At 37.3% G+C, this 23,533-nt stretch overlaps 2 protein-coding genes across 3 annotated transcripts in view; both read left to right on the top strand.

Moving 5' to 3' along the window:
* Positions 1-490: 490 nt before the first annotated feature.
* Arl4 (ADP ribosylation factor-like 4) lies at positions 491-5,686 on the top strand. 2 transcript variants are annotated; one of them, XM_090178848.1, is made up of 2 exons: positions 491-689; positions 4,500-5,686. In XM_090178848.1, exon 2 carries the CDS (start codon positions 4,719-4,721, stop codon positions 5,319-5,321), a length of 603 nt encoding a protein of 200 aa, XP_090034974.1. In that variant the 5' UTR covers positions 491-689; positions 4,500-4,718; the 3' UTR covers positions 5,322-5,686. The 2 variants fall into 2 exon arrangements, with proteins under 2 accessions (XP_090034974.1, XP_090034981.1); XM_090178855.1 differs by lacking the exon at positions 491-689 and adding an exon at positions 1,205-1,398.
* Positions 5,687-19,509: 13,823 nt separating this feature from the next.
* LOC149962146 (general transcription factor 3C polypeptide 3) overlaps positions 19,510-23,533 on the top strand; it is a 54,387-nt gene continuing 50,363 nt past the window's right edge. Inside the window, exon 1 of the mRNA XM_090178835.1 lies at positions 19,510-19,534. The gene's annotated coding sequence lies outside the window, so the exon portion shown is untranslated. The remainder of the gene's footprint in view (positions 19,535-23,533) is intronic.

The raw sequence follows: 23,533 nt of genomic DNA, 5'->3' as shown, positions 1-23,533 counted from the left end.
TAAAACATTTCGTTAAAAAAACGTAGGCACATCGAATCCGCCATAATTTACAACAGCACAGACAAGACAATATAATTAAATCCGAGAATTTACGACCCTAAAGACCATGCATGATAATCCCACGCGTATAAAACATCGAGGAGACGCAAAAAGTTTCCTAGATTTAACATCACAACGGTGTTGCCAGGTCGTCTTGACAGTCCCAAATATAAATCGTGCCAAGAAATAATCCCAAATAAAAGAAAAGGCGGCTATCCCAGCTCCTAGGAAACCGACGCTCTATTGTCTATGCCCAACAAATAATAAAGACAAACCATAGAGCGAAACAAAACGCAAAAACTACGATAGATAACTCGGCTGCCATTTATTATTCCATCCCCCCTCACGCGTATCGCTCCTCCTTGGTCGGACATCCTGCGCTTCCATTAGGGCCGTGACGTCACGGCCCCATCACCAGCCTCGTTCTCGGCGCTCCGCGCGCCTAGCGACTATCTGGCCACCTAGCGGCGACGCCACGAGACAGACGCGAAATCTTGCCTTCATTTTTCGGCTGGTAGCCGAACCCTACCGAACGTGTCGTGTTACGGCTCCGCGTAAGTTTGTTACGTCCGTTAAAATGTAAACAAATAGCGCCAAATCGACGAAATTTATACAAATTTGGATTAATATTAACTACCGCTAAATACAAGGTATGTTTCTCGTTCTTTTAAACCTAATTTTTAAGCCTTGGTAGGTCATAAAGAAGATAAATTAAAATGCCCGAAAAAACGTAGGCTTACGATGAGGACCTGTGTTACTACTTTTTGCTAGCAAGTTTTATACCACCGTACCTGTTATATTTTGGATTTTTGGCCTGGGTTATAATGTTATATTGGCCCCTAGGGCAGAAATCGTTCACGGCCGTAGAAGTATCAGGTGTGTGGGGTCGCGCTGTTTTTACTACGGCTTTTCTTAGGGGGGTTCGTTTTAGACCTTCTATTGGCAAAATGTAGGCCTCTTGGTGGTCTTTTTTTCTAAGTGATTTTTAGGCGTTGGTTCCCTTTTATATCTTAGTATTTTTGGGCTCTTTTTTTGGTTCGTATTTCAAAAACCAGGTGATTTTCGTTAACGTTTTTCGTGGGAAATTTACCTCGTACCTAGTTTCGCCACTTTTCAATGGGTAGTTTTTACGGTAATGGGGGGGGGGGGATCATTACGTTAGAGTTCTAGGGAATTATGTAAAGTGGCGTGTTTGCTACTCCTTGTGAAATTTATATACGGTTCCATTGAAGAAAGACCTGTTGGATGTGAAATTGATATTTTGCGTTTAACGCGTTTCTTAGTTCCGAGTAAGTTGGCTTCCTGAGCTTGAATGTAGGTTTAATCGAAGTTGATAGGCGGACTTATAGTCGAAATTACGTAAGTGCATTATTCGCGTTTACGAATAGTTTCGGAATTATACCCGTTTTAGTAATTTTGCCGATAAATTATGTAGTTGTAATACCCTTTTCAGACTATAAAGTCCAAAAATTATGTAGCTGTAGTTAATGACCTCGGCTTAAAAATTAAAATTTCTTCTCTAAACCACAGTTTTGAGAAAACTCGCCTGAAAAGCATAGAAGGACTAATTCAAAAATTACGTAATTGCATAAAAGCAAGATTTAGATATTTGGTTTGATTTCAATGCTTTATATTAACCATTTAATTAAATGATTTTTAACTTTATGATTTCCCACGGTTTACTAGCTTTTAAGATTACAGCCCCCCCGGAGGTCCTATAATTCCTATAAAATCCTATATTGTCTAAAATGTCCTGTAACATCCTATATTGTCTAAAATGTCCTGTAACATCCTATATTTTCAGCAAAATCCCCCAAAAGTCCTATAAAATCCTATAATTTTGATATCTGGCCCATTTCAAATCTCGCCACTCACGTCGTCAGTTAAATTGCTAGATTTAGCTATAGGATAAATTCCTATACCCAGTCATTCTAGTCTATACTTTTGTTATTATCAGCTAGGCTAATACCCAGACACCACCTTAGGCCTAAGTCATCAAGCGACTTTTGAAGCCATTGTTATTGTTAACATGGTTTTCTACTAGTATATTTTTGTGATACAATTTTTTAAGTGAAAGTCAAAGATTTATTTATCTAAATATGGATTTCGTTTTTACATGCATAAAGTTAGTAAATTAAATAGCATATATAGTCCTGTAAAATCCTCTAATTTTGTAAAAATAGTCCTATTAAGTCCTATATTTTTCGAAAATAATCCTATTTTTTCCTATAAAAAAATGGAATATTTGAGTGGGGGGGGCTGAGATTAAGCAACTGACTGTTGTTTGAACAAAAACGCAATTTTTGGGTTAGAGTCAAAATTACATAACTTCCAATTTTCGTTTTTTGGTTAGGTGTTCTTTGTTTATTATTCTAAATTGCGTAAAGTTAACACATAAAGCTTCCGTAGATAAACTATAGTGACTCAACTTTTTTGTATTGATAACAAGTTTGTGACTAGTCAATATTTTTATTTAATGAGTATTTTTGGGGGCCCCTGAAAGTGTTTGTTGTATTTCAATAACTTCCAAGTAGTTTGTTTTTGAATGAAATTTTGGTTTTCACACGTTGGTACCACTAGGAACTAAGTCGATTATTATATCGTATTTTCTGTCCGAAATTGTATGGTTTTGTGTACAGTATCAATTTGAAACTATTTTAACCATTTTCACCACTCAACCGTTATTCAAACCAAAATACCGTGAAATTGACTTACTGTGGCGAGTTTTCACTTAATTTTTTTCTATATTTACAAGGTATTTTGGAATCTTATAGACCTTTGATATTTACAAAAGCTATTATCAAAAATATTATTGTTATCAATTTAATTGTTAACATTAAAAATACTCAGAACTGAATAAAAAAACCACATATAGAATAAATTAAATTTTATTCACGAAAATACTTTCAAAGTTCAAATCGTTATTTCTCAAAACAAAACATCATAATTTTCCAAGTTAAAACCAAATTTCAAAACTTAAATGTTTTTCGAACTTTTGATTATTGTGTTAGGAAAAAAAATCGAATGAAACAGTATTTGTAAAACATGGAATATGGAACCGATTCCAAGCTTTTAAAAAATACAATATTTTAGATAAATAATTTTAATCTAGAGATAACGTTATTTTTTAGTTAAAAACATTTCCAAAACGCAGTATCTCACATTTTACGAATTTTGGGTTTGAGCTGTAATATGCAACGGTTATAATTAGAAGCAGGATTGGCTGATTTAAATCGAATTGATTTAAATCAAGTTATTTAAAAAAATCGTTGATTTAAATCACAATGTATTTCAAAATACATAGAACATCTAAAACTAAAATTATAATAGTAATTAAATTTAATTTTGATTAGCTAACTGATGTAAAGTAAAATACCCATTAATTATACAACGAAAGAGACATTAATTGTGTAAAAATCAATAAAATCAAAAAACTCGATTGATTTTATTTTTAAAAAAATCAGAAGGTGCCAACCCTGAATTTAGAAGTTAATGAACTTGAGTGTTTTTTATCTTCAAAACCCAATGTGGTTTTTTTTTCTAATATTCCATAGGGTATTTAAAAAAACTTTTTCCAACATTGTCTAGTTGTTTAGTTTTAATCAACGCACAGTTTTTTGTACTTTTATAACTGCAATTAAAGTTTTGTGTAACAAGGGCGTAGGAGCGTTCTAGAAGTTGGTGGGGTCAAAGAGAAACGAAAAGGGGTCTAAAGAATGGTTTTGAATGTGTATTTTTACTACTATGTAAATTTTCGGGAAAAGACAAATTTAAACACAGTTGTGGTTCTATAAGCTTTATAAGCGTTAAAAATGAGCATTTGAGCCCTTTGAAGATTTCAATAGACCAATAGCAAAATTCTAGGGCGGGGCATTGCCCCCCCCCCCTGGTACCTACGCCCCTGTTGTGTAATAGAACATATTTAACTGAACTTACAGAAGCGTCAATTAGTTTAAATTATAAGCAGTATTTGAAATTAAACCCGGGCTAAACCAAAATAACTCCTAATTTATTGAATCTATTACTTCGCTTAAAGGTGTTAAATGTAAAAATGACACAGCGTAGGGATACTTAGTTAATTATTTACCTATTAATAAACTATATTTTACTTACAAAATGGTTTTAGAAATTTAATTTTCTTATAAAAACATTTTTTGTAAAATAAATACTATTTATTTATAATTTACTTATTTTATTTACTTATTTTGTTTATTTATTATTTACTTATTGGTTATTCAAAATTGCAAATACATCTACGCCGAAAAAATAAAAATAAATATAATGAAATCACACTAAACATAACCTTCCATACGACATAATTCATCGCGTGTCATGCAAACTATAAAACAGTATATTCCCTTGGGTCTCGTACAAACGCGCCATTATTCATACAATTATTTCCCCTTTTTATATAACAACCTGTCATAACAAAACGTCTAACGATATCACACTATTTACAGGTATATAAAAATAAGAATACGCCTGATCAACGCCACCTGCACTGTACGCTAAACGCCAGGTTGAAAAAACCATCAACGATGCTTCATTTTGGATTAACTCTCTCTAGCCGTCTGCGCGGCGGTAGCGACATCTAGTGACGGAAAAATAAAACACGTTCCCGAAAATAAAATAAAAAAATGCACCTATAAAAAATAAAAAAACTTTCCCGCGCGCGCGCCATGGGTTCTACGGTCGGCAAAGGAACTTCGCTACTGGATAGTTTACCGCCCAATCAAAGTCTTCACGTAGTGATGCTGGGTTTGGATTCGGCCGGCAAAACGACCGCTTTATACCGACTAAAATTCGACCAGTACCTGAATACGGTACCTACGATAGGTTTTAACTGCGAAAAAATTAAAGGTACCACCGGGAAAGCCAAAGGTACTAGCTTTGTGATTTGGGACGTGGGCGGACAGGATAAGTTGCGACCGTTGTGGAGGTCGTACACGCGATGTACGGACGGTATTGTGTTCGTGTTGGATAGCGTGGACGAAGAGCGCATGGAGGAAGCCCGAATGGAGTTACTGCGGACTGCTAAAGCGCCAGAAAATGTTGGTGTCCCTATTTTAGTCTTGGCTAACAAGCAAGATTTGCCCACGGCGAAGGACCCTCGCGAAATTGAACGGCTACTCGGACTTCACGAATTGGGTCCTAATCATCTGTGGCACGTCCAACCCGCATGCGCCATCATCGGGGACGGTTTGGACGAAGGATTGGAAGCCTTGTACGAGATGATTCTAAAAAGGAGACGTTTAGCGAAACAGTCTAAGAAAAAAAGATAATTAAAGTGTTTGCTAATGCGCAGTTAAAAGTTATCTGTTTCTCGTCCTATTTCCCAGTTTCGTGGCGTTTGATAATTCGGATCTAAATTTTTCATGATTTTTTTTGATGATTTAAATTAAAATACGTAATTTGATGGTTTAGTTAGTTTTGGCGTTGGTAGATGGCGCTTCCTGTGAACGGTGGTGATCTACGGTTATTTTCCGCAAACACTGCCTCGTTGGTGTCATCTGGATTTATATAGCGTAGGCTATGGGTATGATTTTAATTTGGTACTCAAATTGTAGTATATTTTTTTATAAGCTTAATCAAGATAAAATTGCAATAATTATACTTGGATTATTATTCTAATTTATGCATTAGATTGCATTAAATGTTAAAAAAAATTTGGTTGGTATTTTGCGACTAGGTTTCGCATGTCTAATTTGAATCCACCAAGTTAAAATTTGCTTTAAAATTAATTTATAAGCTTCTTTTCACGAATAATAATTTCAGTTTCGATGTAGAACAGATTGCATTATTTTTAGCTTTAGCTTTCACGGTAAATTATAGATGGCGGTGACGTCTAATGTTAGAGAAATACTTAATTTGTCTCCAAAGTGACATCTAGTTAGATAATTTTCAAACTACCAAACTGCCAATTTTCTTAAATGTGAAAATAGCCCTTAGCACTAATGTACGTTAAAATTAAATGTGAAATAATTTTAAAAATGGTGCTTGGACAATTTGGCAGCACTGTTTATTGGCGACAATTATAAAAAAATTAAAATTAAGAGTAAGATTTAAAGGTAAACGATCAAAGATTTAATTTCTATAAAAATTGTTCAAACGTGATGATTTTTTTGTAAATATGGTTTCTAAGCTGTTGTGATTCCTTCATATTTCCCTGTAAAATTAAAAGAAAAATTATACTTCAAAATTTTATATAATTTAATAATAATTTTACATTTTGGCCTGTTTCTAATATAACTTTCGTTACAGCGAAAACCAAATAACTCGACTTACGTAGTTTCAAGTTAAATGACATAAATGGTTTATCAAAAAGCTCTAAGTCGCAAATCAAATGTTTACAGTTAAATGGTTTTTACACTCAAAATAAATTTTCTAAAAAGAAAGTAATACTTAAAATTTTACGTAAATAAAATTAATAGTCTTAAATGCAATAAACGAAATTGCATGTTTTCCTTAAAATTAGTACGATACCTCTAAATACCAAAAGAAAACCAAATAACGAGTTAAATGGTTTCGCTCTCAGATTACATTTATTAAAACAAAAATATCGCAAAAAAGTTGGTATAACCCGAACTTGACCAATTTCCTCCAGCTCGCGTGCTTAGTCAATTTCAAAAGAAAATGGTTCCGCGATGACGTCATCTACTCTAATCTCTAAATGCTATTTTCAAAATGGCCGCCAATGGTGTAGCTATGACGTCAATACACTCAAATATAATATTAACCTTTGCCTTTAACAACCAGACAACTTCAGAAATGGGCTAAAATGTAAAAAATAAAATCTATAAAATACTTATTTTCCAAACACTTCCGGTAGTTCTTACTAGCCAATCGAATCACACTTATTTTCTTGCTAGCCAATCGAATCACACCTAGCCCGTCTTCCTCTTGTGAATATGGAGAAACTCATTAGTTTTAAAAAATTGTAAAATGTAAAGAAAACACATTTTGTATATTATTTTTCATCGAATGTCTGTACTCCCTTCTCCCCCCCCCCCCCATAAAGTTCCTAATTATTGACCCCTATTGTAGTAAGTAAAACACCTCATTTAAGTATGTAATGACAATGTTTTTTATAAACATGTAATAAACAAAAACTGCTCAGTTCGAAGTTATATATTGCTTATGTTCAAATGGTATTGACAAAGAATTATTCAATTGTTGTTGATGATAATACAAATTACATTGTTCAAAATCCCAAAACAAATGTTGCCGTTATTTTACTTACGCGTACTACCAGAAGTTGATAATAAATCTATACGAGATAAGTGAAAAATTTACTTTCGAAGATTAGTAGAGGTATGTTATTAACTTCTAGTATTACCTATTTTTACCACTAACTTGATATTTAGTATATCAGGGTTGCCACACGTCAGGGAAAAGTCAGGGAATTTAAGAATGGACGTAAAAAGTCAGGGAATTCAATTTTATCTTGGCACTTTTTTAAGTTTATTTTTTAGACCAGATCTATGACAAATTCTATGATTATCATTTATTTCCTTGAAAGTTTGGCTAATTTTTTCAACATTGCAATAACCTTTTTACTGAAATATAAGTTCATTAAAATTTATTAACTTCTGATAAAAGTAAAATATAAAATAAAAATTTGACCTTAAAAAGTTAGGGAAAATCTCTTAAAATGGTCAGGGAAAACAGGGAATAGTCAGGGAATTTGAATCTCAAAATTTTGTGGCAACCCTGTATATGTTTTTTCTATTGGTCATCCAAATGGTCAATCTAATAGCGTAAAAATACAAAAGCATTTAACAGGGTTGCCGCAGTACCTGGAATTTCTGGAAAAGTCGGGGAATTTGAATATGGTTCTCAAAGTCTGGAAATTTCTGAAATTAATATAAATGTCAGGGAGTTCAAATTTGGTTGCAAATAAGAAACCTTTGCTAATTATAAGTTTCTTTAATGACTAATATATTTAGGTAGGTATTTAAATTTAAAATATCTTTTAGAAGTGTTTCACACTAAAGTCAAACCATAGTACCATAAGAAAATAGAAACTAAATGGGTATGATAGTAAATGTAGAAAACGTTTGCCTTACGAGTATTACTTGTGAAACGAATAAAATGATGCTCTTGACGAGGATAGAATCTATCTAGGCCACAATATGTATCATGTACCTTCCGTACAGGCAGGTTTCGATGGAAGCGAATTTCCCTCCCAAGAGCGTATGTGTACACCACCTACGCCTGTAGTCTAACTTTATATGAAATGAAAAATTTACACTTGCCTGAAGTCTAACTTTATATGAAATGAAAAATTTACACTTGCCTGAAGTCTAACTTTATACGAAAAGAAAAATTTACACTTGCCTGAAGTCTAACTTTATATGAAATGAAAAATTAATACTTTATTGTAATTTTAGTGTTTAATAGTTTAGGATGTTTGAAGTTTGTACGGGCATTTTACTACTACTACTCTAAAATCATTCCGCTTGTAAGAACCTTGGACGCAAACCACTTTAAATCCGTTCTTAATTGCCCCAGGGATAGTTCTCTGGGGTACAATATTTGCTCCAAACGTACCCTGGTGGCCAGAATTGTCAACGACCGGAAGTCTCGATTTTACCGATACACGGGGGGGAAATTGCAAAGGGGGTGCAATCACGATTGATGAAATTATTATTTTTGAAGGCCAAGGCCTATCTATTGAAAACGTTTTTTACAGTTTGAAAGCCTATAAACAATTTAACGAAAAATTAGGTGATATACATAAATATACAATATGTTAGAGAGAACTATCCCTGTAAGGTTATTTAGCTGAATAAGCAAATTGTTTTCCCCACCGACGAACTTGTTTCACTGTTGGGGTCGACGTCGCAAAAACGTCATAGAAACGAGTTACGCGTTGTTTTGTTCGAATTTGGCGTCTGCTTCAGGTACACTGGGTGATAGTGAAACAGCAGCGGCCTTTGAGAAAATAACAACTTTGGTCCTATTTAGTATTTATCCTATATGTTGGCACAGTGTTGGGTGGGTTATGGACTCCATAAATGAAAATATTCCTAGGTAGGTTTTAATATATTTTATAGTTTTGGTCGTGTAGTTTTAAGATTTTCTTTACGTAGGACAAGGCCTATCGGAAATAATGGCACTATCAAAAGTTTGCATATGGTACATACCTTTAGATATACAAGAAAAGCAATTTATCTTTTCTTGAACCCTTCAAAATAAGTTTCAAATGTTTAACTAATAATTTTCTAGTTTATTAAATAACAATTTAACCTAAAAATATGGCGAAACGATCGAAACGGTCTAGGTAAAAAAACAGTAACAAGTGAAGCGGCGGATTTACTAAAACACCTAAATCCGTACATACATCAGATATATATAAATACTTCTGTCGTACCAGATATATTATAAACTTCTGATAGTAGCAATAAAAATCTGGCATTTTAGTACTACTACACTAAAACCATTCCCCTCTCAAATCACATCGAACAAGTTGTTAATTACCCGAGGGGCAGGTCACTTCCATTTTGGGTGCGTCATAATCATAGTAAAATGATTAAATCAGGGTAATCAAGATTAAAAAATCTAATGAAGATTTAATCACTTATCACGATTTAAACGAGATTTAATTATTCTAATCATGATCTAATCTTTTTAATCAGGATTTAATCATTTTAATCAGATTTAAACATTTTAAATATATTTAATCATTTAAATAACGATTTAATCATTTAAATCACGATTTAATCATTTTAATCTCGATTTAATCATTTTAATCTCGATTTAATCATTTTAATCACGATTTAATAAAATCGGTCAAATCGAGATTTTATCAGAGTGCAGTAAATACGAAGTATTAATTTGAATCACATATTAAATTATTCTAATCAGCTCGTTCTAATCACGCGCAATTATAATCATTCCAATCACCAATGTAAATATTCTGATTCTCGTTCTAATTTCTTATCGCGATTTAATCACACTAATCACGATTTAAACGTTTCAATCAGGATTTAATCATTGTAATCAGATTTAATCATTTAATCATGATTAAATCAGATTCAAACATTATAATTATTGATTAAGCGTGATTTAATCAACATAATCGTGATTAAATCGAATTTAATCCAAATAATCACGATTAAATCGGATTTAATCTTTCTTTAGACAATTACTAAATCCTTACATCAGATATATATCTAAATACTTTTGTCGTACCAGATATATTATAAACGTCTGATGGTAGTGATAAAACCGGGCATTTTACTACTACTACACTAAAACAATTCCCCACCTCGAACCAGTAGTTAATTAGCCAGTAATTTCCCATAACACAGTTAAAGAGACAAATAAATAATGGCGAAATTCTTTAATGAGAATAAGGTTCCTCCTTTCCTGTCGATGCATTGGGTAATGAGGCTACTCGTTCCGGCGCGGGTTGGACTTCCGTTCGAAGGGCATCAACATCCAGCCACTGGCTGGTTATCATTCTATTATCAAAACAAAGTTTTTCTTCACGCGAGCGCGGCTAACCTTGGAATTTTGGAGAAATATTACCCCATTGTGCGCGATTCTCCGTTACGCCTTTTAAGTCATCCGTTTGAAGGGAGTTAAGCTCTCTGGAGAGAGAGAGACCGTGAAAACGACCACAAAACCCGGAAGCCCAACCTCAATTGGAATGTTTTAGGCGATAAAAATGTCGACATAAAAATCGAGGTTGACTTCTCGGAATTGACGGCTTGTGTTTTGCTTTTTTCCACTGTTTTTGTAACGTAGTGGTTTCACGCTTTTCACCGCGGATGTTGGTTTTGCAACGCTTTGTATCTTTTTGCGATTGAGATGTTAGAAATAGACGCAGCGTTGCCAGACGTACGTGTCGATAATTTCGATCTAATTTTTAGGACGTACGATAATTATCGTACATGTCGATATTTTAGAGCTAATTTTTAGGACGTACGATAATTATTGTACATGTCGATATTTTAGAGCTAATTTTTAGGACGTACGATAATTATCGTACGTGCCGATAATTTCGATCTAATTTTTAGGACGTACGATAATTATCGTACATGTCGATATTGTAGAGCTAATTTTTAGGACGTACGATAATTATTGTACATGTCGATATTTTAGAGCTAATTTTTAGGACGTACGATAATTATCGTACATGTCGATATTTTCGAGCTAATTTTTAGGACGTACGATAATTATCGTACATGTCGATAATTTCGAGCTAGTTTTTAGGACGTACGATATTTTCTATATAGTACACATTTTTCGATAATTCCGCTTGCGCGTACGATACTGTACGATATTTTTTTAATTGGCTGAAAACCAGTTAAAACTTACTTTTAAACATAAGTTTTCAATCGGTCGAACTTTAGGGGTTATTAAATATTTTGATTTCACAAGTTTAACGTCAATATTTAAAACCAAATTCAAATATACGGCCAGTTTTCAGGCGTACGATAATGTTTTCCTGAAATCGATAATTTTTTTGGCTCTGGCACGATAATTTGAGTTTCAGGAACTGGCAACCCTGGACCATGGACTAATTAATTAGTCCATGCTCGAGCTGATTGATACGCGGGGAGAAATTAAATGCACTGTGGAAGGGTATCGAAAACCTGTCCTCTTAATTTACTGTCCATCGTTATACTTATCTAGTGAAGATATGGATATAGAATAGAACGGCCATTTTAGTGAAAAAAATTTGTACGTGGTACCCTAATCAAGTTATAATTATTTAATTAGTTTTCTTTAGATAAATACAGCGCAGGGTGGCCACAATATTCTCAGATTCAAATTCTCTGTTTTCCCTGACAGGAATCAATACCTCTACTTGTAATGCTTGTCCTGGCGTATCGCCTAATGGTAAGATATACGGCTTTGGTCCCGCCTACTAGAGAAACAAATCCCCTCTGCGCGCGCTCCCCTCTCACGCGGTTGTTTGTTAAGTTAACATGGTGACGTCAAAAAAACCGTTAGCCACATCGAGACGAAAATCTGCCGCCATAAGCATTCCAAGTAGAAGTATGGATTCCTGAATAACGTCATAGGAGTACTCTTCTCACCCTACTCCGAAATCACAGAACAGGCCAAAAATATCCACTTATTGAAATACATTTCGCGAAATAAATCAAAGATTTAAAAAAAACCGATTTAAATTATTTTCTTAAAAACATTTTGATACAATATAATTAATGAATTTCGTCTTTTTAGTTTGCAATTCCAATGGATCCAAACGCTTAGAAATATTAACTACAATTTCAATGTCTACATAACATTAAGTCTCAGCATTTAATTTAACTCACATCCTGATTCAAAATTAAACATTCATTTCCGAAACTGCGAGCAAACAGCGCCGCCTACACTCGTTAGCTGCATCTTCTATTTACACTTTCTCGAACTTTGAATTTCAAATTAAACGCTCGTCGACTTAGAAACTAGCGCCCCGCCTCGGTCAAAACGCGAAGCTTTAACTTTCAAAGACTTAAATTCCCCGTTCTACTCTTACCAAGAATGTATATAGTTCAATTTGCGGAGAATGACCATATCGAGCGGATTTTTAGCTCCAAATCCCCCCCCCCTCTACGCTCGAAAAGTAAGCTCCCTCTTTCCCCCCCCCCGTAATAAAAATATCGAGGTATCTCATTGGTTGTCAGACTTGAGGGAGGGGGAGATTTTTCCCTTCCCTCCACTCTCATTCTTGGCGGTGGTTGGAAAGAAACTAGACTATGATGCACTCGGATAACCATTCTCCTTAAGTTGAAATACGTCCATTCTTGGACTTTCAGCGCGCAGATAAGCAGGGTTGGAAGGCAAGCATTAATTAAAAGTGATTTAACTAGCATTCCTCGTTACTTTTATCTTCTCGACAGATAAGGCGGGTTCTTCGTCCCACGCCGTTTATACACTTCAAACGAAGTCTTCCGTATTTGCATTTTTGCTGCCAACCGTTCAGATTTGTTTTCAGTTACATAAATTGCATTTTAAACACGTTGGAAATTTCCTAAAGCTTTGAGATCGTAACGCCATCTAGCGGTTAAAAGGAGCGTAATTGAACGGGAGTACGACTTAGCTAAAGTCGTCGAGGCCCGTTCTTAAAAGGCCACAAAATCATTTTATCATTCTAATAGGCCTTTCTATAAAGTAACATTGGCCTTCTTGTTTTGATGTTGCTGCTGCGTCACGGGTGACGTATCGATGACGTTTTACTACGAAAAGCCCTGGACGTAAGAGTAAATTCGACGAGGCACCCTGTTTTTAAGCATAAACTGAACTGAACTTCTACGTATTTCGTGACGAATGAGCGGGAGAGTTTCGTTTGGCCGACTTCTCATTTGGCCGACCACAAAATACACGTTACGCCGACTGTCCATTTGGCCGACTGCACATTTGTCCGACTGAGAAGTCGGTCATATGGACAGTCGGCCAAATGGACTGCTCATTTGACCGACTGAACATTTGTCCGACTGTCCATTTGTCCGACTGAGAATTCGGCCAAATGGGCAGTCGGCCAAATGGACAGTGCATTAGACCGACTGCTCATTTTTCCGACTACTCATTTAGCCGACTACTCATTTAGCCGACTGCTCGTTTGGCCGACTGCTCGTTTGGCCGACTGCTCGTTTGGCCGACTGCTCGTTTGGCCGACTACTCGTTTGGCCGACTACTCGTTTGGCCGACTACTCATTTGGCCGACTACTCATTTCGCCGACTGCTCATATGTCATTTAGACGATACTAGGTGCGTTTGGCTAGGTACTGTCCTCTAGGTCGCGTTTTAGAAGGCCCAGCTTGGTTATAAAGAACGGGGCTGGGGGGGCGCCGGTCCGGCCCCCCAGCGCTCGAGCGAAGCGAGTGCGCGGCGCCGTCAGGCGCCAATACTTAGAATACATTGCCCGTTCTATAAGTCAACCTAACACTAAAGACATAGATAAGGACAGGCTATAGTATAAGAGTCAGTTAAATGAGCAGTCGGTCAAATGAGCAGTCGTTCAAATGAGTAGTCGGCCAAATGAGTAGTCGGCCAAACGAGCAGTCGGCCAAACGAGCAGTCGGTCAAACGAGCAGTTGGCCAAACGAGCAGTCGGTCAAATGAGTAGTCGGACAAATGAGCAGTCGGTCAAACGGGCTGCTCATTTGGCCGACCAGAATTTCAGCTAAAAGAGTAGTCGGCCAAATGAGTAGTCGGCCTAATGAGTAGTCGGCCATATGGTCTGCTCATTTGGCCGACCAAAAAGTCGACCAAATGAGCTGTCGGCCAAATGGGCATTCGGACATATGAGCAGTCGGCCAAATGAAAAGTCGGTCAAATGAGGAGTCGGCCAAATGCGGAGTCGGCCAAATGCACCCCACCCGAATGAGCTACATAAAAACCAGCTGGGTGGGGTGAATTTGGCCGACTCCTCATTTGACCGACTTTTCATTTGGCCGACTGCTCATATGTCCGAATGTCCATTTAGCCGACAGCTCATTTGGTCGACTTTTCGGTCGGCCAAATGAACAGACCATATGGCCGACTACTCATTAGGCCGACTACTCTTTTAGCCGAAATTCTGGTCGGCCAAATGAGCAGCCCATTTGACCGACTGCTCATTTGTCCGACTACTCATTTGTCCGACTACTCATTTGGCCGACTGCTCATTTGAACGACTGCTCTTTTGACCGACTGCTCATTTGAACGACTGCTCTTTTGAATGACTGCTCATTTCACCAACTCTTATACTATAGCCTGTCCTTCTCTATGTCTTTAGTGTTAGGTTGAATTATAGAACGGGCAATGTATTCTAAGTATTGGCGCCTGACGGCGCCGCGCACTCACTTCGCTCGAGCGCTGGGGGGCCGGACCGGAGCCCCCCCAATCCCGTTCTTTATAACCAAGCTGGGCCTTCTAAAACGCGACCTAGAGGACAGTACCTAGCCAAACGCACCTAGTTTCGTCCAAATGCCAAATGAGCAGTCGGCCAAATGAGCAGTGTGTCAGAATTTATAGCCCGGTGTACCTAGTAACAAGAGCATACCACCGGAGGCCTATCATCATAGTGCCCTACGCCAGCGTCCCCCTAGCCCGGACAGGTGACAAATCCAGCATGGGTAGTAGAACCCTACTACTGATGGTCGCACCTTTGACGCAAACCACTCAACCCAGCAGAAGGTGCAGCAATGGGTGGACCAATCCCCATTTCGCGCACAGCAGTGGGATTGAGAATGGATGCTATAGCAACTCCAGCCGACACCCTACCTACGTAGGTAAGGAGACAAACCCTTTGGAGAGAGCTCCTAAAGGGGAACGACGAGCACACAGCGGCCCAAGTAACCCGGCACAGCCGGCACCGGAGATCCCGGTGGGCTCCAAAAGGCCGGGAAACAGGACCGCCGTGCCCGCATATGGAGGCCCGCCGCCCCACAGCAGGCTACCCAATCCGCCGAGGCGGCCAGTTTGCCTGGACCCTCTCCGTTAGCCTGAACCGAAGTTCAGTATCCAGCCCAAACCTGACCGAAGTCGGAGGTGGAGATAGGACCATTTGATCAGAGCTAACATCTCCCAGTGCGCCACCGCCCTTATGGGTTACAAGAGCCAGACCCCGACTCCCCGGTAAAGCCACCAGTTGTTGCACACTCTAACCCATTTAGGGCCGGCCAAATGAGCAGTCGGTCAAATGAGCTGTCGGCCAAATGAGTAGTCAACCAAACGAGCAGTTGGCCAAACGAGCAGTTGGCCAAATGAGCAGTCGGCCAAATGAGCAGTCGGCCAAATGAGCAGTCGGTCAAATGAGTAGTCGGAAAAGTGAGCAGTCGGTCAAATGCACTGTCCATTTGGCCGACTGTCCATTTGTCCGATTTCTCAGTCGGCCAAATGGACAGTTGGCGTAACGTGTATTTTGTGGTCGGCCAAATGAGCAGTCGGCCAAATGAGCAGTCGGCCAAATGAGTAGTCAACCAAACGAGCAGTTGGCCAAATGAGCAGTCGGCCAAATGAGCAGTCGGCCAAATGAGCAGTCGGCCAAATGAGCAGTCGGTCAAATGAGTAGTCGGAAAAGTGAGCAGTCGGTCAAATGCACTGTCCATTTGTCCGATTTCTCAGTCGGCCAAATGGACAGTCGGCGTAACGTGTATTTTGTGGTCGGCCAAACGAAACTATCCCTTACGGTTCCCGAGATAGTTCAATGACCTTGACGACAAAGTTCAAGGTCATTGAGTTTGGTATTATCCTAAGTGTACAATATTGTAACATAAGTGTGACACTTTCTATTCTTCACATGGGAACGTTTTACTGAGAGCTATTCACAAGACAGACTGCATTACGGGCTTCGTCGCAGTTTTGCGTCCGCTTGTTAACGCGTCACACGTAGCCCTTGACAGCGCCTCGCTAGGGGGAGATTTCTTCTTGTGATGACGTCACTCCGTTACTAGCTCTCAGTAAAATATTCCTCAAAGTGACAAACTTATGGAACAATATTATAGACTTATGGTATCATCTAATGACCCCTTGCGCGTGCTATGCGAACTGCCTTGGGTATTAGCCTAGCTGATTATTATTATTATTATTATTATTATTATTATTAAATATCAAATTACCAAGATAATTTAAACTCGTACCCTAGATTCGAATACTGAGAGCTTTCCCATTGACGGTTTTGTTACGAAGCGTTTACCCTTTTCCGGCACGTGACCTCAGAAAAATCGGGCTCCATCGGTTGCGGTAAGGCGCAAACCATGGAGCGAATTTTTTCTGAGTTCCAGCGGGAAGTGGGTAACGCGCGAGAGAGTGATTTCGAATCTAGGGTACGAGTTTAAATTGTCTTTGATTATTAGCTCTCGATCGTTTTTAGTAGACACCCTGTATATATTTGACGACGAAACAATATATATCTATGATTGTAACTAAAACGAAAAACAATAAAAGAAACTGTATAATTGGCGCTAACCGTAACCCCATTCTTTATGAATATATATATATATAAAAATCCATATATTTATATATAAATCCCACCAACTGACATCGTAACTACTCTCATCATACCTAACCAGAAATACATGAACCGAAATTATCAGCGACTGATTTTTTTTCGGACATCATTTTCTTTGCGCGCCAGGGGAGGGTGAAATAGGGGAGCCATGGGGGGGGGGGGGGTACCAAAATTTCAACCACCCGCGATCCCGAGGAAAACATTTTAGAGCATCACGGGTAGAGTTAGTCGCCATCTAGGGTCTTTGTATGTTTCTTTTTCTTTTTGAAAAATTGTGAAACGTCGTCTGTAAACCTAGGCTTAGTGTTCAGTAGTTATAGAAGAGTGTTAGTACAGTAAGTTGGCACAGATGGAAAAAGTTGAGAACTTAATAGATTTTTTTAAAAACTTAACCAGGCCGTTTATATCTGAAAGAAAAGAGGAGTACTTATTATTACTAGCATCAGAAAATGTACAGAATTATGTAGCAGATCTATTAAATTTATATGACACTGTAAGAGAAAAATTTATACCAGCTGTTTAAGTTCAAAGGCAATAAATAACACTGAGTTGTCGCATTTGCAGTTTTGGTCAAAGGCTTAGGCGCTAAAATTGACACTTTTTTTGGTTTTTCTGCGGTTTTAACTAAGTTACAAACTACCGACTTATGTTTAACTTTCGGCTTATTCATTAAAAAGATATTACATTGCGTAGAAACATCATTACGCGCCATTTCGGAAATTGAAATAGAAAATTTTAAATGTGAAATACGTTAGAAGATTTACAGGAAACAGTTTTTACACTGACCAATAACGATACTTTTGGTAGTAAATTATTTAGTCCGTGTTTCGACACAGTTTCTCAATGTAACCGCGAGGTAGAGCACTCAAACATTTATGGGGGAGAAGGGGGAGTTAACTTCTAAGAGGAGAGGGATGATTTTAGCGCGGCGTAGAAGGGGGGGAACAGAGAACTTGCCGCCAGCGTTACAGGAATAGGCCGCTGATAATTTCGGTTCATGTATTTCTGACCTAACCTATAGTGAACCACATTTCTTGAAATATCAGATAATTGCTAATCGTCAACTGAAAGCAAAAACCACGTAACATTATGGCGGGAATTTTGAGAAATATCGATTTAAATATTTGAAAGAGAAGGGGATAATGAAGGTACGCTAGTTTTGAAAAAATATATATCGTCGCAAATAAATGTGATAAAGGATTACAGTTTTCACTAATGGTATCAGAAATCATCGTACAATTTAAATTACTTATTAAAGCAAACACCACGTAAGTCGAGTTACGTGGGTTTAATGACCGTGGTGTGCCGTCTTGGATTAGGGTTCAGTATAAAATCGGAATTTTAAAACTTGCGGCGGTCAAACATTTTATTATTGTGTTTTTCGTGCTCCACGACCTCTACTCTAGGGCACCACTATACTATAATTGTAGCAAAAGGTGCCCCAAAATCCTTTTAAGGGGTCTAAAAGATATAAAATGGGACCCCACATAAACAGAATCAAAATCCTGGTGCCGATACTGAGAAGGGATCCAAGAGCCTATACTACCAGAAGTAAATGAACCAAAGTTATTGAAATAGCTCTCAGAATCGGAGGGCGTTTTCCTGATGAAAATGATGAGAAGATCGAGTCAAATAAAAGCTAATTTCCATCCCCGTCTTTTGACGTGATAATTTGCGCACACGACGATAAAATCTCTGTTTGGACAGTAGTAAATCCAATAATACGTATGGCCTACGTGTCGTCCTTTTCGTCGTGTACCCGGCTTTACCAACACGATAAAAATGTGCAGCCAATATTTACGACTTTCCAACAGTTTATCGCTAAGCGTTTTCGACCAACAAACAACGAGTCAATTTTCTTGAACGAAAACTATCTATTATGGAAATAAGTATTTCAAGCCTTGCAACCCAGAAAAACCATTGTTGGAAGTGAGTAAGCCTGACATATCTATAAATCTATTTTTATTTCGTATCTATAAATTCTTTTCGTGAAAGTTGGTCAAACAAAATTGATTTTGTTCTACGGGAAAGTGCCCTTGTCCAATACTTTTAAATTCACCTTTTTGCATAAAATATAACCTCTAGAATGTGACCTACATTCACCGAAAGACGCAAAAACCTTTAAAATCCTCTTATTTACCATAATACTCCGTCTAGACAATTTGCTAGGCCTAAAATGTCTTAAGCCCAAAACAAAATATTTTCTTACACATCTATTAATTTCTTCGTTGAAAGTGCTAAGAAAAATCTAAAGAAATCCATTAAAATGCTTCGTACGCGAAAAAGGCCCTTCAAAAAGAGCCTAAAATTCGGTCTTTACGTTAAATTCTTCCATTCTTTAAAATGACATGAGCTTCGAGGCGGTATTAATGTAAAAAGCGCCGGTGGCCATTCGCGCGCCCCATCTACCGGTGAACTTTGGAACTAGCGATAGTATAAAAGGCGGGAAAAATCGCGGCGTAAGAGATCTTATTTTCTATATGGTTTTTTCTTTTTCCCTTCTCGTATTAAGAGAGTGGATTGAAGCGATTTTTCAACGTGCAGGTAAGAAAAATCAATTGACATTTGTAGAAGAGCTCACTTTCTGAACGTTTCCGTATCTGGCAATGTTGTCAGTGAGATCAAAGGCTTAGCTTTCTTCCTGTTAGTGCCAGGTGACGTACCCGCTGATAAAGTTGAAGCCAAGTAACACGCGTTTTTCGCTCAAATTTAAGAAATACTGAAGAAGTAGATAAATTGTTATAGAAGTATGAATTTCAGATAGCTCCTCCCCTTTGGTACCTCGTAATAGCTGATATGAAGGCCCGACAAAAGAGGGGAGAAGCCGGTACAAATGACCGGGGCCCTCGCAGCCTAGGGGCCCGTGTTTGAACAAACGAAGTATACTTCTCTCCGAAAAAGTATAGCTGTCTCCAATCGTAATTTATATTTTAACGGGGCCCGGGCCCGCAGCGGTGGCCCTGCTGATCCGACGAATGACAATTTTGCATATTTGAAACCCTATTTCCGAAATTCAAAAGATTCTGTAGCCCTTTAATAAACGTACTGGGTTATTCCGGTTCAGCTAAAACTCTAGCGGTGAGAAAATGCAAAACTATATCTGCGTAAGCTCGAAAAACACGACACAGAATTAACCTAGGTGTGCCTAGTTCTTCGCGCACGCGTATATTAATGCATTTTCTTTTACTGTTGTAATGAAGCCTTGGTCTAGACGCAAAGATAGCAAAATTTTTAATTGCAAAACAATGTAAGTGTTGTTTGTAATTAACTTAACCCTAATTAAGCTTTATGTTTTTATATGTAAGTCGATTATAATTGTGTTAAAAGCAGTTTTACTTTGGTGTTTAAGCCTTGGTGAACCCATATCGCGTAGCTAGAAAAATTGGGCCCAATGCATCCGTCTTGGCAAACGGCCGATCTTGTGGGGTCCTTATAAATAACGCGGACCCCAAATGCATCACATTAGGAGTTACGCCACTGGTGAACGCGAGATAAATTTGTAACTATGAAGGCGTTAAAACTTTAAACACTAGATTGATGTTGATATTATTACGATAATATCGCTGATAATCCACAATTATTTTCATACTTTTAAACATTGGAAATCCTCGAGGGGTCGGACATTTACCAAAATCCCGTACACTTTGTCTAAAATCGCAAAATCTTTTAACTCTCTCTATGGTAAATTAACATTGAAATCGCAAAATCAGTTCAAAAAGTAATGATAAAATCGCCAAAATCCCGTACAAAATAATGGCAAGTGTCCGACCCCTCCGAAACCCTTCAATTACATCGCTGATAATTCTCAATTATATTCATAATTTTAAACATTGAAAACTCTTCAGTTATATCCTTAAGCCTTGGCGAAGACACAAAACAAGCATAGCTCTAAAATCCGTAAAATATCACTTTAGAAATGAAAATGACTTCGCCTACGTGTTAGTTACGTAAAGGTTTTCGTAGCGTTTACAGTGGCTCTTAAACCTTAAGCTAAAACGAACGCGAAACGGTAGGTACAATCCACCATTACTTTCGCGTTCCCCCGGGCAATTTTAGATAGGCCTTTAAGCCTTGGCGTAAACAGACAATCCACCGTCACCCGAAACTTCCCGAAACGAGGCTTCCAGGCTTCGACCGCGCTGCCAAAATCATAGCGAGAAGTTCCAAAAACCGAGGCTTAGCTCGTTCCATCGCAACTAGGAACTGAGTAGAACTTTCACCCATTTCCAGCGCTGAGTTACAATAGCCATTGACAAGAAAGGGAATATCTGGCTGGTGCTGCGGGGATTTATACCCAAGTTGCCGCCTCAGGTACGCGGCTTGAGTTATACGAGGAAAAAGCTCCTTTGTTGGAGGATTTGGCGGGAAAGTTTCTCCAAAAGTCAGAGAGGATTCTTTTGAACCGCTTATAGCTCAGTAGCTTTGCCTTTGTCTCCTCGCATCCCACCCTTTTCCCTGATTCAAAGAAACTATAGACAGCTCTCCACCCACCCACACTACGGCACCATTTGGACTTGAAATGATGTATAGATATTTTGTAGGCGGTGTAAAGGGATTTCTGTGTTCACTTTTATCAGACGTAGCCTACGGGGCAGCTTTGGTCGATTGTTTTTAAACGGTGTGTTTGTATTGTTGGCTGTTGGCTTTTGGAGGTTTGTTTGATGGAGTGGAGAGAGCTTGGATTTCTATGGGGTTTGTTTGACTGGTTACTTTGACGTATTTTGTATTACTTTAATAGAAAACCGATTCCAGGGGGGAGGGCATGTTAAAGGTCGATTTTTAAATACTCCAAGTCACCACCAGATGGCGACAACCATCTAAAACGTAGAAATATTCACAACATTATTTTTATATTTTTTACATTTTTAAATGAAACATCGCCTAAAATAGTGTCATTAGGTGTTTTCAAGAATGTATTTATTTATACTCAGGGAGAATGAATATGTCGAGACTATCGACGGACACGTTGGGGCCCTAACCCCGTCACGCTGAGGGAGGGGGGGGGGGGGAAGGAGGCGTCCTCGCAGCAGCGTTAATCGCGTCGAAAAACGTAATTTTCAAGAACCAATGAGATTGCAGTATTATTTGATTTTATTAAAGCGGAGGAGCATACCGGGGGCCCCAACGGCTGGAATTAGAGAAACGCTAAAAATAATCTCAACATATTCATTCTCCCTGAGTATAAATAAATACATTCTTGGTGTTTTGTAATAAATATCATTCCCCTAAAAAAAATTAAATAGGCGCCATCTAGTATAAATAAAATCATAAAAAGTTAACCTCTAAGGGCTTTGCTCTAATTATTTGTTTTCCTGTAAACATTTTGTGCATGGATCTGTAGATTCCTTGCTTTAACCAAGATGGCGGCGAGTGTTTCAAAGGCGGCCCGGTAGTGATGGGGGAAAGGAAAATGAAACTGGCCCTAAACTGTAAAGATGGTGACGTCAGATGAACACTACCAATTGTGTGCTTGCTCGTAGCGTCGTCATAACTAAGCCCCGCCTTGAAACGGCAAAAACAACCCACGATCCTTCGAAATAATCACTTGACCACCATGGGCGTCTTAATGTTATGGCCGACCTATACGGGTTGCCATGGCAACTAACACAAACCACACCCACGAGCAAGCTACGAATTTTCATGGACAAGAAATCACAATACGCTGTGGTTTGCAATTCTAAACGTCTTGCCCTACTCTACTATTATAAAAGTGTGTCAGTTCTCTATCTTCAGCGTGTTGATTATTTACAGACAGCAATTTCTACAATGACTACTCATTTTTGATGCAGTTCGGACTAACAAGTTATTAAGCCCAAATACGCGCTCTATACCTCATCATCAAGTACGAATTTACCTAAGGAAGAACCTAGAAATGCAGCTTATAGCTGTTATACTGGGCTAGGTTCAATAACTCTAAAAAAGCTCAGCCATTTTAGGCCCCATCTTGATTTTAGGTCTAGAGCGCCATCTTTTGAAAGGAATACGAAACTTTATTTAGTATCTTTTTAATTGATGATTATAAATGTATTATTTTTATAAATACTTTATATTTTATATAAAAATTACATTTCGGTCATTTTATTTAATTGTTTTTATTTTATACATAATTTATATCTTATTTTATATATAATTGATACCTTATTTTATATATAATTTATATCTTATTTTATATATAATTGATACCTTATTTTATATATAATTGATATCTTATTTTATATATAATTGATATCTTATTTTATATATAATTTATATCTTATTTTATATATAATTTATTTATATCTTATTTTATATATAATTTATTTATATCTTATTTTATATATAATTTATTTATATCTTATTTTATATATAATTTATTTATATCTTATTTTATATATAATTTATTTATATCTTATTTTATATATAATTTATATCTTATTTTATATATAATTTATATCTTATTTTATATATAATTTATATCTTATTTTATATATAATTTATATCTTATTTTATATATAATTTATTTATATCTTATTTTATATATAATTTATTTATATCTTATTTTAT

The sequence above is a fragment of the Leiobunum rupestre genome, chromosome 1 (genome assembly GCF_980474605.1).
Source record: "Leiobunum rupestre chromosome 1, qqLeiRupe1.1.hap1, whole genome shotgun sequence".
Taxonomy (NCBI): Eukaryota; Metazoa; Arthropoda; class Arachnida; order Opiliones; family Sclerosomatidae; genus Leiobunum; species Leiobunum rupestre.
Note: the sequence above shows the minus strand (reverse complement) of the source record. Positions and strands in the feature narration are given on the sequence as shown.